This window comes from Xiphophorus couchianus, chromosome 16 (genome assembly GCF_001444195.1).
Source record: "Xiphophorus couchianus chromosome 16, X_couchianus-1.0, whole genome shotgun sequence".
Lineage (NCBI taxonomy): Eukaryota > Metazoa > Chordata > Actinopteri > Cyprinodontiformes > Poeciliidae > Xiphophorus > Xiphophorus couchianus.
Genome location: NC_040243.1, coordinates 16,592,399 through 16,606,533, shown reverse-complemented (window position 1 = coordinate 16,606,533; position 14,135 = coordinate 16,592,399). Strand labels below are relative to the sequence as shown.

Genomic DNA, 14,135 nt, shown 5'->3' with positions numbered 1-14,135 from the left:
GTCAAAGATTTGTTTTTCATCGCAGGTCTTTCTTCACCACCCACTAATTTGTCTGTGCATACTTGAACGCCATCCTACCGCCATTCATGAACAAGATACTTGAACAGCTGACTTGGATTTAGTGAATTATCCCTCCGACTTAGAGTAGTAACTCATTTTATGGTTATGTATCTTATGAAATGACAAAGTAGGATTAGCACTGCAGCACAACTGATGGCTATAGGAAGTCAGAAAAGCAGAGATAATGAATTAGGAACGTTCATAACCAAAATTAGTCAAATTTGTGATTGTTTATTTCTGCCTTGTTGTTGCCATTTCGAGATGACTTTACTGTGTATTGTTTTCAATGTTGGCACTGCTTTGGACGCTGACATTTTATTTGCAATCAGTTTGTAAATGAGAAGCACTTAATTTGGCCTCTACTCTGCTCTTTCGCAGTTACGGGGACCACGTTCAGCACTTCAAGGTGCTGCAGGACCGCTGCAGTCAGTACTACGTGTGGGACGAGGCCTTCTCCTCCCTCAACGAGCTGGTGGAGTTTTACCACAGCAACAGCATCGCTAAGGAGAGGACAGTGTTTCTCAGAGACCCCGAGCAATTCGCCAGGGTGAGCATATATGACTCAATGTTTCTTTCTTTCTGCCCAGCTTTTATTTAACCATGGCAACCATGGAAATTTATGCTTTTCTTCAGCATTTCAAACCCAAATTGAACAAGTGAAAAGAAATGCTTAGATTAAGTTTTTTGGGTTTTTTTCCTATTGGGCATGATTTTTGTTTTAGTTTAGAATTTTAAATATATTTATTGTCTTCTTTAAAAAATAGCCATCTGCATAAGTGTGCAGACTTCATTTTTTTCACTATGCTCACCAAACCATAAAAACAACATCTGCTCCCCTCAGCTATCTTCATCACTCTTCTTTGTGCTCACACTCGTCAAGAATCAGATGAAACTTTGCGATGCAGTAAAGTAATTACTGTCTGATGTCCTAAAGGTGTAAGCAAACACACAACTTACAGAGTTCATTTTTCATCTCGCTTCAACTTCGAGGCACGAGCTTTAAGTAATGGAGCTGACAGATCCAGGAGCGCTCCGCATGCTCGACGACTGCAACGGCAGAGTTTGATCTAAAGGTGCTGCCTGTAATGAAAGATCACAGAAATCATTCAGAGTCCGTCGCTGAGACGACAGAACGCGGCACGGGCGAGGAAAAGTGATTTTTTTTTTTTTTAAGCTACCAGCAAATGGGCTTTCTCGCATGCAAAAGAATAAATTAGCTACCTATATTTACACTTCAACACATTTTCCCCCCTGGGACGCCCACTGTCAGACCTTCTTCCACTCCTTCACAGACATATATAGATATATGTATACGGTGGCGATCCCCTGGGGTAAGGTGATGATTAGACTGGCGTTAGAAGACAAGCTGGCACTGCATGGCAGCTATTCCTGTCAGTGGCAGACGAGCTGCACCCGTAGGCTTACGCAGTCACTACAGATGCTTTTTGATCCACAGCGGTGCTGAGAGCGCGTTGGTATCACTCTAGCAATGTCAGAGTGGAAATACTCATCAGGTTACATTTATTCCTCTTAGCTGACATGTGAGATCAGGACCCAGCTTATTGGAGGTAATTTATTAAGTGGCTGCTGTACGCCTGTCTACATGAGGGTTGAATGAAAAGGGTTAGCTGCCTTGTGGAAAAGTATGGGTTTGCATTAGGATGAATTCGTGCCTTTTGGCCTTATTTCTGATGTTTTAGTATAAGTTGTGTTTTTCCACAGGGGAAAGATTAGCTCTGAAGATGAAAATAGGAACGCGGGATGCAATTCAAATCAGTTTATTTATGTTTATACAGCGCCAATTCAGAATATATTTTATATAGGGTCACTTTATAAGAAAATCTTTTCAATTCAATCACAAACACATTCCTATTGATCATAGCGGTCAAGCAGTACAGTGAGATCAGTTAATTATTTTAAGTTTCTATCTAAGGAAGCCATGTCAGACCCAGGATGATTTATGTGGTTTGGAAAAACTCTATTAAATGGCTTCTTAGTTTTTGGATAAACTTTCAGAGTGTAATGCAGGCTTTCTGGCCAGTCTGAAATATATAATCCACTTGGTCTTAATGTCTACCCTGCTTCTTTTTGTCCTTCCTTTCTTAAATACTTTATTATACACCCCCCACTCTTCTTTTCTTCTTTGATTGCTTTCTTTCTGTCTCCTTGTGCCTATAATCTCTCTTTCCATCCTTCTTTCCTACCTTTTTTCTTTTAGTACTCCATTCCTTCAGTGTCCTTCCTTTTTTGCTTTAATGTGTCCTTCTCTCCTTCCTTAAAATGTTTCATTCGTGTGTTATTTTTCTTTTTTTTGGATCCTTTTTTATTCTTCTATCTTCCTTTTTTGTATTTTGTATATGGCCCATCTTCCTCTATGCATCCCATGTGATCTTCCCTTCTTTCTTATGTCCGTCTTCTCTTGTCTCCTTGTGTCCTTCCTTCCCTCATCTCCTTCCTCATTTGTTTATGCTCTTCATTGTGTCATATCTCCCTCTAATACAAATATTATGTTGGGGAGATGCTTTTCCAACTGCATGCTTCGATTTGTAATTTCATAAAATCACTTTTATTCATGTTTAAATATTACTTAAAATAACTTTAACCTTTACTATGGTAGCATAATCTCAACTTTACATTGACTTGATTAAAAAACAAACGTGTAACTTTCAATTTGAGGACATTTGCTAACGTTTTTACAAATTAACATGGTGTGACAGAGAGGTTCAGTTCTTTTAGCAAGCGGCTATGTGGCTGAACAAGGACCCATATTTATTTTGCCACCTCCCCCAGAGAGCAGGACGGAAAGGTTGTGAAGAAAAAAAAAAAATCCTCAAAACTGTAGCGAGAAGTTTCACGTTTGGGTTACCAACTATCCATAGCAACTATTAGATTCTATCTACATGTTAGCTGGTTTTCATGATCCCAAAAAAAATGTCTTGTTTCCCACCATCACAAATGTAGGTGTGTAGAGTTCGCTGAACTCTACTGGCACTTTCACTGCAGCTGCACTTGAGGAGAGTGTTTCAGATGACAATGCGGAAAAGCCCCTTACCCAAACTTTTATGTTTTTCCTTAAATTGCCCTCATGTCTTTGAAAAGGACAATGATTCGAAAGACTATGGAAAAATCAACACAGGAATGTAGCCTTCATCACATAATCAGCCTTTTTTAATAGCTATCCAAGCGTGCAAACCTGCATAATAAAAATAATTATTCATTTAACCACAAAAAAGTGTGGGATTATGCAAGAACGTATTTATTTACTTTTTGTCGTTTTATACATCTTTACCATGGGTGTCGATATGTGTGGCCAGCAATGTGACCTTGAGTAGAATTAAGCTGTGCAGACATGAACTACAGTGTTAAGTTGAAACAACACAGTGATAAAAGTCTTTCAGAATGCATTTTTAGCCTTGACCAGCATAGGTTCAAAAACTGCTGCTTCTAATTGGCTGTAATTAAATATGTCACAATAATTTGCTCATAGTAAGATAACCATGTTGCTGCACTCACCTTAAGTCAGGGTCTAACAGCAAGTGACAGGGAACATAAAGGTCACATGACTCGTTAGAGCTTGATCTCATACACTCATGATGATGAGCTAATCATGCTGGTGTTAAAAACCAAATATAAAATCCCTGTTTTTCTGTGTGGTCGCCTCTAACAGAGCATAGAAGACCAGTTGGTTTTATAGTGATTGACTTTGGTCTCATAAACCTTAGGAAGGCAGGATGTATTGTTAAATGAATCCCTCCAGTAACAAGAATCCATTTTCTCTTTGGACTTGATTTGGATTTTAATGAGAAAAAAGTATGATCTGAAGAAAATATGGATTATTAGAGAAGGCAAATTAGTTTCTCTGATTTGGTCTATAATTCAGTTGATACGATAAAAAGCTCTTCATTTGTATTTCAGGATGGCTGTATGCTCTTTAAAAAAAAAAAATCTATTTTTTTACTTCATGTGTGACAGCACGGGACGTTTTTATTGCAAATTGGAATAACTTTCAATGATGTATGGTAGATATAAGGCTTGTTAGAGAGGAGCATCATGATCAGCGGAGCAGGCAGTCAAGTGAACGAGCCAGTAGAGAATGCACAGAATGTTGTGTGCCTGGAGATGGAGGCAGTGATGTTAGGGTGGATTGTTTACAACTGCAAGTACACAAGAACTATTTACCCTTGGCTGTTTGGGTTTTTCGCCATTTCTGTTGCAGCTTTTTCTGCTGACGTTGGTGACAAATACGATGATTTAGTCCAGATCATGAAAGAGATGGATCTGTTGCAAAACGTCCATCCATCTGGTGCATAGTCTGAGATACATCACTGCGGGATTTGTTTTGCTAACCCGGCAAGATCGCTACCACAATGTCACCTTTCTAAAAGTATGGCCTAATTATTATTTTTTTTATTTGCAAAGGTTACCACATACGAAAAAGGCCACAAAACCTGCAACATGACTTGACGCATGACTCACTGCTCATGCAGTTCTCACACTCTTGTCTCTTGGCTTGGCTTACGAGGAAATCTCAATGCAAACAGCTGTTATTTTAGCTGACAGTTGTTCATGGACTGGAACTACCGGTTCTGGCTCAGGTTGTTGGATGTCTTGGTGATTCCTAACCTTGAATGCGAAACCATGTTGATTACAGCACAAAATACTTCTAAGGAAAGTGAGACAAACTCTTAGGACCGTCTTTCATTCCAGACATGATGCTATGTCACAAGGAAAGTTGTTTTCACGTTTCAAAATTGTAATCTTCTCGTTGGATAAACATAAATTTCAAGTTTAAGCGCCTAAAACAATAATCAAAGTTTAAAGCTACAACAAATTTTGGATTATTGGGATTATTTATCAAATTTCTGAATTATCCAAATTGGATGATATATAAAAAGAACTTTGAAAAGAATTGACCAAGAATTTTACACATGGCAAGTATACTTTGATGTGTTAACGAAAGCAGAAAAAGATTACCGGAAAAACTCTTCACTTCCTCGAAACAAGACAAACATAGTTTTGTTTTTGTAAATCTGCTGTGCATGATTTACATAAATTGTTATGCTAAAATAAATTCTTTAAACAAGCAGGCAAAGAGGTTAAATATACTTGAACTCCAGTCCAATAAAGCAAACAGAGGTATGGCTGCAGAGAAAACATGTCACAACTCATAAAAATATAAGATTTCTTTTAAAATTTGTTTTATTTTTAACGCACTCACATCTTTCTGAACCTTGTCAGGACAGCGTCGGTCCAAAGCAGCTCAAAAACACGATCCACATATATCAAGGAGCCTTGTCTGTTCTGATGCCATCTGCTATTTCAGTCCTGCGGACGCGTCGGGCCGCAGCTCAACAATTTATTTTCTCCTTTAGATATCAACCATGGCCTTAAAAAGAAGCTCCCTTTGGAGTGCATGCAGGAAAAGGAGCAGAAGGGAGAAGGCGCTAGTGTAGCCCGCAGATAGCCAGTCACTACGGCTTTGTAGCATTTTAAAGATGATCGGATAAGGAAGCAATGGTGGAAGACTTTTTTTAAACTAAACTTTGTTATAAAATCTCTTCCCCATTTAATTTGTATTCTGTGTCTATAAAATGGAAAAAAAAAAAAAAAAAAACTACAAAAAAGCAGTAATAACTGCAAAGAATATAGAATGTGTTGAATACAGGGGCTGTATGCTCATCTGAAGATGAGCCACAGATATTGATCTTTGAGATGGGGGAGATTTACTGCAGTAAATCTGGTCCCTCAGACTCAGACAGCTCTTTTCACCCCAATGTTATGAAACGCGATTGTGTGACATTTAGGAAGGCTGGACTTAAGCTTTCCATCAACTTTTTGAAATCCTGCATTTTATATTTCAGATCTAGTTATTGATATGCAATAGTAAGAGTGAAATACAGGGCTTGCTTTTGGTTTTGTTTTGTTTTCCCAGTTTTTGAGAGCAGCCAAACTGTTGCTTTTGTAGCCGGATGATGTTCAGATGAACACGACTGGTTTTAAACTCCCAGGAAAAGCGTTCCGTTTTCCCAGTCAGATTTATTGCGAATGTAATTCTTGTTTTAAAAAAATTGCCTCGTGATCACACTGTGTGATTCAAGTGACTGGGAAGGGAATGCGTTCAGTTCTCGTAACGGGGACATCTGGAGCAGGTGCACGGGAGGAATTTAGCTGGAGGGCGCCGCGATGGAGCTTAAACACACAAAAACGAAAGTTGTCACATGCGAGGCAGATAAAATGTACGACCTAAATAGAGTGGCAGTCTGATTCGATCCAGCGGGAGCCACTGATGCAAGAAAATAAACCACATCTACTTTGTTTCATGATAAGGCAGTGTTTTTAATAAATGGCAATTAATGTGCGCTGAAACTGAGTAGACTGAGTTAGCTTAGTTCAGAGTTGCAACATCTTTATGTGGTTTATTAATGACCTTGACTTGACTTTACTCATCACTCTACAGCCTGGTGAAATCTTCCCATAAAAGTCCCTCCATCTATTTTTTTCAAACTCTGTAGCCTTATGGGAGGAAAGTGAGGAGCTTTTCTTTTTTGCTTCTCTTAAAGTAATTAGAAAAACAAAAATATTTTCATCTGTAAATTAACATAAACATATGCTTCCCTTGATGTCGTTTCTAACAGACAAGCTAGCATTGGTACTGCAGCACAGCTACTCTCAGCAGGAATGTAGAAAAACGAAGTCTCACAATTGTTTATGATATATCCGGTTTTTATTTGTAAGGTTACAATTGTTTGGGCTTGTAATCACAATAATATCTGCTCAGTAGTTTCAAAATTGGTTAATAAATAGGTTAATATTAAGAACATTAACTCTGTATACTTGTTGACCACAAGTATACAGAGTTCTTAAGCAAAGAAGAGTTATTTTTTTGCTGATGCTCCTAAGAAGGAAAGCTGAAACAAAAGCACTGCGGTATTAACATATTCATTGAAAGCATCCTCATGTTGTTGCTTATTGTGACATAAGATATAGATAATTTCTGAAGGAAAGTTGCTGTTTTGCTGCTAATTTAAAAAAAAGTTAATAAAATTATAAATCTCATAAAAAAATACTTCTGATGTTGATGAACCCCAAATCACTTAATTACAGGATTACTTTTTCTTTGTTTCTGCTATATGGGCCAGTTTCACAGACACAAATTAACTGAATACTGCTTTAATTGCGTATCCCTCTTTTTGTATTGTCATCCCCATTGTGCTGTCAGTCCTTCCAAACTAAATCTTTCCCAGCTCATTACATGGCTTTTTTTTTTATCTGTGCACAGCAGAATAGAAAATAATTTTCAGCCTTTTCTTTTTCATATTTTACCCCACCTCATCCTTTATATCCCCCTGTTCCTGTTCCACTAAGTTTTCTTTTTCAAACAAAAACCTGTCGAAGCAAAAAAAAAAAATTGACCTTTCTGTCATGTATCCCTCATCAGTCTGTTTTTTTTTTTTCTTTTCATGGCTGAAACACAAACATGATGAAAGACTTTATTTTCTGCCTTAAATATCATGGGTGAAAAAATGTGGAGACAAAATTAGAACAAAGACACAGCCTGTTCACATTACTAATTAAACTGTACCACTGTGAGTGCTCTTTCCGGGTTGAAGTGGATCGTGAAAAGGATGCCAAAAATTGATGGGTCCTGTTACTCTTTCCAAGCTATCACTAATCACAAACTGGCACAGAAAAAAAGAATGGGCCATTCTTTAATCGTCACTCACGTGTCCACACAAGGACGCTCACACGGCTCCAGCTTGTGTCTTATCACTCCCAAGCAGCATGTAGTACCTTGCAAAAAATATTAATATACATTGAATATTCCACATCTTGCCAAATAACAGCCAATAAAGCTAGAACTTTATTGGGGTGGCACTTTTCAAAACCAGGAGTTTGCGGTAGCTCTTAACAGTGACGCCCCCAAAGTTGTATTTAATATTTTTTTAGCAATTAGAATAGAATTGAACCGGGTTTTAAAATTTAAATATATTTTGAAAATATACTTATATATATTTAAAATAGTTTGTTTCATGTTTTCATTCAATAAAAAAAGTCAAATTAGATTTAAATTGGTTTTATTTATATAGTGCCGTCTCACAATAACGCCATCTCATGACACTTTGCAAAACAAACAGATTGAGTTTGTGTGCAGCAATATTAAAATTTAGATTTAATCATGACATGAGTTATGAATATGGGGGCGAGTTGGTGGCTTTTAAACTGTCTTTTTTTAAGGTTTTATTGGCTCTAGAGGCCTTTATTTGATAATAAATTGACAGGAAAGTGGGTAATGAAAGAAGGGGGAAGACATGCGGCAAAGGTCACCAGGCTGGGAATTGAACCTGCGGACGGCCATGTGGAGGTCTAAGGCATCCATCTGTGGGTTGTGCCCAACCCCTGCGCCACCACTGCACCCCATAACTCTGTCTTTTGATCCTAGTTTTTGTACCTTACTCAGATTTATTCTTGGTTTTGTTTCTCCTTACCTGTGCATGTGAACCATAACCTTCAGCCTGAGTACTAAACAGACAAACCTACAGTCCCCTAATATCCAGAATTTTTGCAATGATACTTTGGCACATTGACACACATGTATTCAAGCAGCATTAGTATTCCTTTCAGCCTCTCAGTTCGCCCCTAGCTCATACCGCATCCGCTCTCCTCTGCGGGAGCGCAGCTGACAGCTAAGAGGTTAGCTACGTTTAAGATGTTCCCTCCGAAAATAGCCGCTTTTATTCTGCTGCTCTTAAACTGCTTTTACTTCACCAGTCAACACATATCAGAGGAGGCCGGCTATCAGGGGAGAAGAAAAGCACTACTTCTGTTTAAGCTCAAAGAAAACACAGCGAGACAGAGAAAGCTCGCCATCTGAGGACTGAAGTGAATTCAGTTCCCCCCCATCAGAGCCCCAGATGTTTTGCTGATGTTTCTTATCGCCGTTTTCTGTAGATGTGCATATCTGACCGTCAGGCTTGTCGTTCTATATTAAAAAGCACCTTTCCTGTTGTAACCTTTTCAAGTTATATTCTGACACTTTTTAAAGTCGGACTTGTGTAACTTTCATGCTTCAAGAAGATGATGAAATTTTTATGAAAGCACATGCTGCTCGTCAGGCTGGACCAGAAAGCTGCGCTGCGATCTAAAATATTTTCCCTAATTGAGATTTGCTGTGCAACACCAGCAGTTGTTTAGTAACAGCGTGCAAGATTCAAGAACTTTAATAAATTATACGTTTTTTGAGTAGAGGGACTGAAAGAGGTTTTGTCTACACAAGGAGGAAAAAGAAAACAATTGTTTTTCTTTCTTTGATTAGTTTGACATGTAGGAGATTGCTTGTCGCTATGCCCTCATTCCTGAGAAATATTTTTAACTACAGTAAAACAGACAAACAGCTCCATATATAAACAGATGCAAGAAAGATGGGAAATATCCTGCATTCTGACACCCACAGCATTACATTTACAACTATGTTTTTCACCTCCAATGAGTCAAAATTAGAGATCTCACTCTCCAGTTATATAAAGCTTTGACCTTTTGGCACTAATTTTATTCAATTCATATTCATCTTTAAAAGCTGCTACATGAGAAGATATAAAAATAATATGTCAAATATTTTTTCTGGCCTTTCAGCTCCTAGTAATTATTTTACTAGGAGAGACAAAACATCCCAGCACATGTGTGAAATAATGATCGCTGTAAAACAGAGTTTATGGAATTTTGAACAAAACTAAAAAAAGTTTGTGGTTGATATTTTAAACTGTCTTTACTGTCTTATATTAGCAATGAGTATTTCTCCCTTTAATGATTGCGTAGCTCAACGATTAATGACAGTTTCCTGTTAATCCAGATAGCTTGTGCTCAGCTCATTCAAATTTCAAAACAAACTAAACAAAACCCACAACAATTTAGACATATCAAGTGTACTTTTAGGCCTTATCGAAATGTCTATGGACTATTTAAACATTATTTAAACATGTCCAACTGTAAATATCCCTTATAGAGTTCCTTACTATTCTTTAGAGATCACATACTTTTCTTAATTTGGAGACTTTTGAAAAGCCTACCAATATTTTCAAGTCTGGTTTCTTCCATGACAGAGCTTGAAATCTAAAAATGAACAAAACACAGTAAGTTTGGTCTATTATTTTGAACCAACTGAATATCTATTGACTCAGAGTCAATTTCTTCCTTCACCAATTTAAGAAAAGGTTCTCTAATCAGAATTTTTAGGACTTAAAACAGCAATATGATTAAAACTGCAAATGGCAAAGGTTTGTAATGACAAGCAGCCCCAGAAGTGTCTAGCTATGTGTTGGAGCTTGAATGTACAACCAACATACCTAAGTTGAAAATATTCATTTCAGTAGCTTCTTCCGTCTCTGTGCTTCTACCGACTTTATTTTTAAACACCTCACTCACGCTGAAAATAGCAACCTTTGACTCCTCTTCCCTCAGAACCAGCTTCCACATCAAAAGCGTTGTGTCATACGCTCGCCTATCCGAAACAGAACATCTTACTTTTCTCTTAATAATCCTAATAATTTGGCTGATTTACTAAAATGTAAATGTATTTTTTTGTTATTATATCTGATCCAAAAAAATAAAAAATACAGTTAGAGTACTTCACAGAGGCAGCATTCTCTTTATTCTGGACCGGGTTGTGGATGTTGAATTAAATAATACCTCTCCAAAGATGAAAAACAAAAACTATTCTGAGTTTTACCATTTCTTCAGTCGAGAGTTTTCTCTTCCAGTCCCTTTGAAAAATTGTTTTTTTGGGAGAAAATTTTAAAAAATAATGATGGGGAATAAAAGATCTTAACTGTAGTCGGAAGATTAGAAATAAAAATACAGCAAGGCACAGTTATGACTTCATGAAATGTGTTGCAATACTTCTGACACCAGATTGTTTTAAAAGAGTCTTAAGGAGGCAAAAAAGCAATCTGTGATTTCCAGTTGAAATTAATTAAGCGTATGTTTTTAATGTCCATTATGATAAATAAATAAATAAACAAGACAAATAAAAGGTTTTGAAGACATGCTATAAGTTGTTGTGCAGCAGAAATTTAATTGGATTTAATTAAATCACATGATACTCAGCCCAGATTGCTGTGGCTTAGCCCTCCTACATGCATGGGGCTGGTCTCCAGTGACTCAGACTCTCCACTCATTGTATGTTTCTTTCTTGAAATGTGTCAGTGGGAATAGTGCTGAGTCACACTTACACTTAAATCACGTTTGCTTTTACGTCAAACTTATAATTGATTAATAATTAATATTTGTCTGAAAACATTTCCTATTTCCTACTTGTAATGTTTTACAGTGGACATTACATTACATTATGGGACTAACACAGACTCATAGCAAAAATAAATAAATAAAATTTTTGTTGGCAAACTTGGAACAAAAGAAGGAAATAAAGATGCAGCGTAGTCCCTTGATGTCCATAAATATTACACATTGTTCCATTTTTTCAAATAGATATCTGAAATGACCCAAAAAGCTTGGATTAAAAATGAATATTGTTAGGACATTTTAACGAGATATTTGCATCAGGGAAAAGTGAATATATTGAAGGTTTTTTTTGCTTAAAAAAGGCATTGAAAGTCATACTTCAATTGTTTTTTTTACATATTTTAATATCAGACAAAGGTAACATTAGCAGTTTAAAAATGCTGTTCTTCAAATTATAGTTTAACATACTAAGGGGATAAAAAAAACTTCCATCCTAACTTGTCCTGTGTTAAAAAAAGTAACTACTCCCAGAATTAGTAACTGGTTCAGCCAGCATTGGTTTCCAACTGCTGTCATCAAGCGTTTTACGATGAGTAGCGATGAGTCTTTTACATCAGAGGGATGAATTTTGGCCCACTTATCGCTGCTTCAGATGATTGTACTGCTGCATAATCCATGTGCACTTCAGCTAAGGGTCACAAGCTGATGATATTCTCCTTCAGGATTTTCTACTAGAGAATATATAGCTGTGAAGCAGCATAGCGGCCACAGATAATTACAGTACCGTATATTGTCATATGCATTTGAGATGCTGTGTTAGTTTTACTCTAAGTGTGATTGGAGCATGCCTATAGGAAAATTGACTTTTCTCTCATTAGTCCACAGCATAATTTTCCCATAAATCTTGAAGTTTACCAAATATTTGACAAATTTGACAAGACTTCTGTTATTCTTCATCAGCTCTGGTTTCGGCCCTGCGTGGCTCCCGTGGCCGGCATTTTAGGTCCCTGCAGTACTTTAGCTGTTTCTCATCTCCTTTTGAATTTATTAAGATGTGTTGCTGTTTAGCATCTTTTAATATCTTTTAGCCTCTATTTAAGTAATATGCTGAGTGTTCTGGTCTAGCGGAAATCAGGCCTCAGTGTGGCCAGGTAAATTAAACAAAAAAACAACAACATTGGTTTATCAAAGTTAATTCATAATTTCACAAAGAAAGGTGATTAGTTTCTCCACATAGCATGAGATAAGCTTTGTATTCACTGTTTGTCTAATGAATAAAATTATTGTTTAAAAGCTGCTTTATGGATTTTCTAAAGAACGGCTGTTCTCTGCTTCCTTAAAAATGTTTTGCTGGCCACCAAATTCCCACCATTCACTACTGCAGGAGACGGAAATTCAACTTTTCAAAATGGCATTCCACTCATATTCTTTTCTTGCTTATAAAGGGAGTTTCTCAGCAATTTTAACAAACGTTTCTCTTTCTTTCTTCTTCCCCCAGCGTCCCCATCACGCCCATGCTCTCTTCGACTTCAACCCCCACCACCCATCGCAGCTGCGCTTGGTGCGTGGAGATGTCATCGAACTTGTTGACTGCTCTGACTCGGTACGTTGGAGGGGTCGCTGTCACGGACGAGTGGGCTACTTCCCCCCCGAGTACGTCCAGCCCATTTATCAATACCAGTGACCCCATATGATGACAAAGACACGGCTATTACCCGAGGGTTTGTCCACCAGGCATCGTGACCCCAAACTTCCACCCCGTAAAAAACAAACACTGCTCTCCTTCTCCACGGCTTCCCACTGACCTCTGGAGTGAATGACTGACTGAGGCTTTAATGAACTGATTCCTCTTATGTCTAGGTCATCTCAGCTTTCACTCTCTTCCGCTTGATTCTTCATCTCAACGATAAAAGTGACAGTCAAAAACGCACATGATCCCAGGCGTAATTATTTCTTTTATCTTTACAAGAGTTGGTGAACCCTTGCCAAGGTGACAAGTGAAGGCCCCGAGGAAGTTTTTCCCTCTGCAGATTTTTTCCAGTATCCTTCAGAAAGACATCCAGTGAAGAGCAGAAACTCTGAGGCTGATTATTTGTAAGGAACATCTGGAGATGACGACAAACAAACCTGTCGACTTCAAAGGCCATTGTATGAGAAGATTGTCTGTTACAGGGAGTTTAGATGCAAATCTGACTGAGTTTGGACTTGTTGCTTGTGTGTGGGCATGTATGGTATGTCTTTGTAGAGCGTTGATTATGAACCACTAAAGGAAGTCCTCCGTAGTGCAGTGAGGACTCGGTTATGATACAGTATTGAAAATACACTGCTTAAAATATAATGAGCTTATTTTGTTCACCGTCCATTTCTGTACATGTATTTATTCCTACTCATATGTGTTCTATAAAAAAGCATATATTGTAAATAGAATTATTCATTACCGGAAGGAAACATTTGACAACATTTACAATATGAACTTGGGCTGAAATCAATTAAACAAATTGATACATTCACATCTTTGAACCTGTTCTCTTAGCATAAGATAAATAAAAGAAAATATTAGTCCTCAGTTTGTCTTTTGCAATAATTATAAGTCACAATTTAATAGTGTTACACTTAAAAAAGAGAAAATTTTGAAAAAAAATGCAACCAATTACATTTAAAAGATATAGAAGCATATATTTTGGCTTTAAGTAGGTTTATTTTTACAGCTTTTTTGTCTGCTAAATCTCTATATAAATAAAACTACAACCAGGGGAAAAATTGGGTGATTGCAAAACAAGACTCAAATGGTGACAGTACAGTTATTGTAAAAAGAAAATACATCCCCTTAACATTCTGTT

The 14,135-nt window shown here is 37.3% G+C and overlaps 1 protein-coding gene across 2 annotated transcripts in view; it reads left to right on the top strand.

Annotated features, from left to right (window-relative positions):
* The window catches only part of grapa (GRB2 related adaptor protein a), a 40,978-nt gene extending 27,117 nt beyond the window's left edge, over positions 1–13,861 (top strand). For both annotated transcript variants that reach the window (XM_028041846.1, XM_028041845.1), the window contains exons 4-5: positions 439–607; positions 12,794–13,861. In XM_028041846.1, the coding sequence (XP_027897647.1) occupies positions 439–607; positions 12,794–12,979 (355 nt within the window). In that variant the 3' untranslated portion in view covers positions 12,980–13,861. The remainder of the gene's footprint in view (positions 1–438; positions 608–12,793) is intronic.
* The last annotated feature ends 274 nt before the right edge of the window (positions 13,862–14,135 follow it).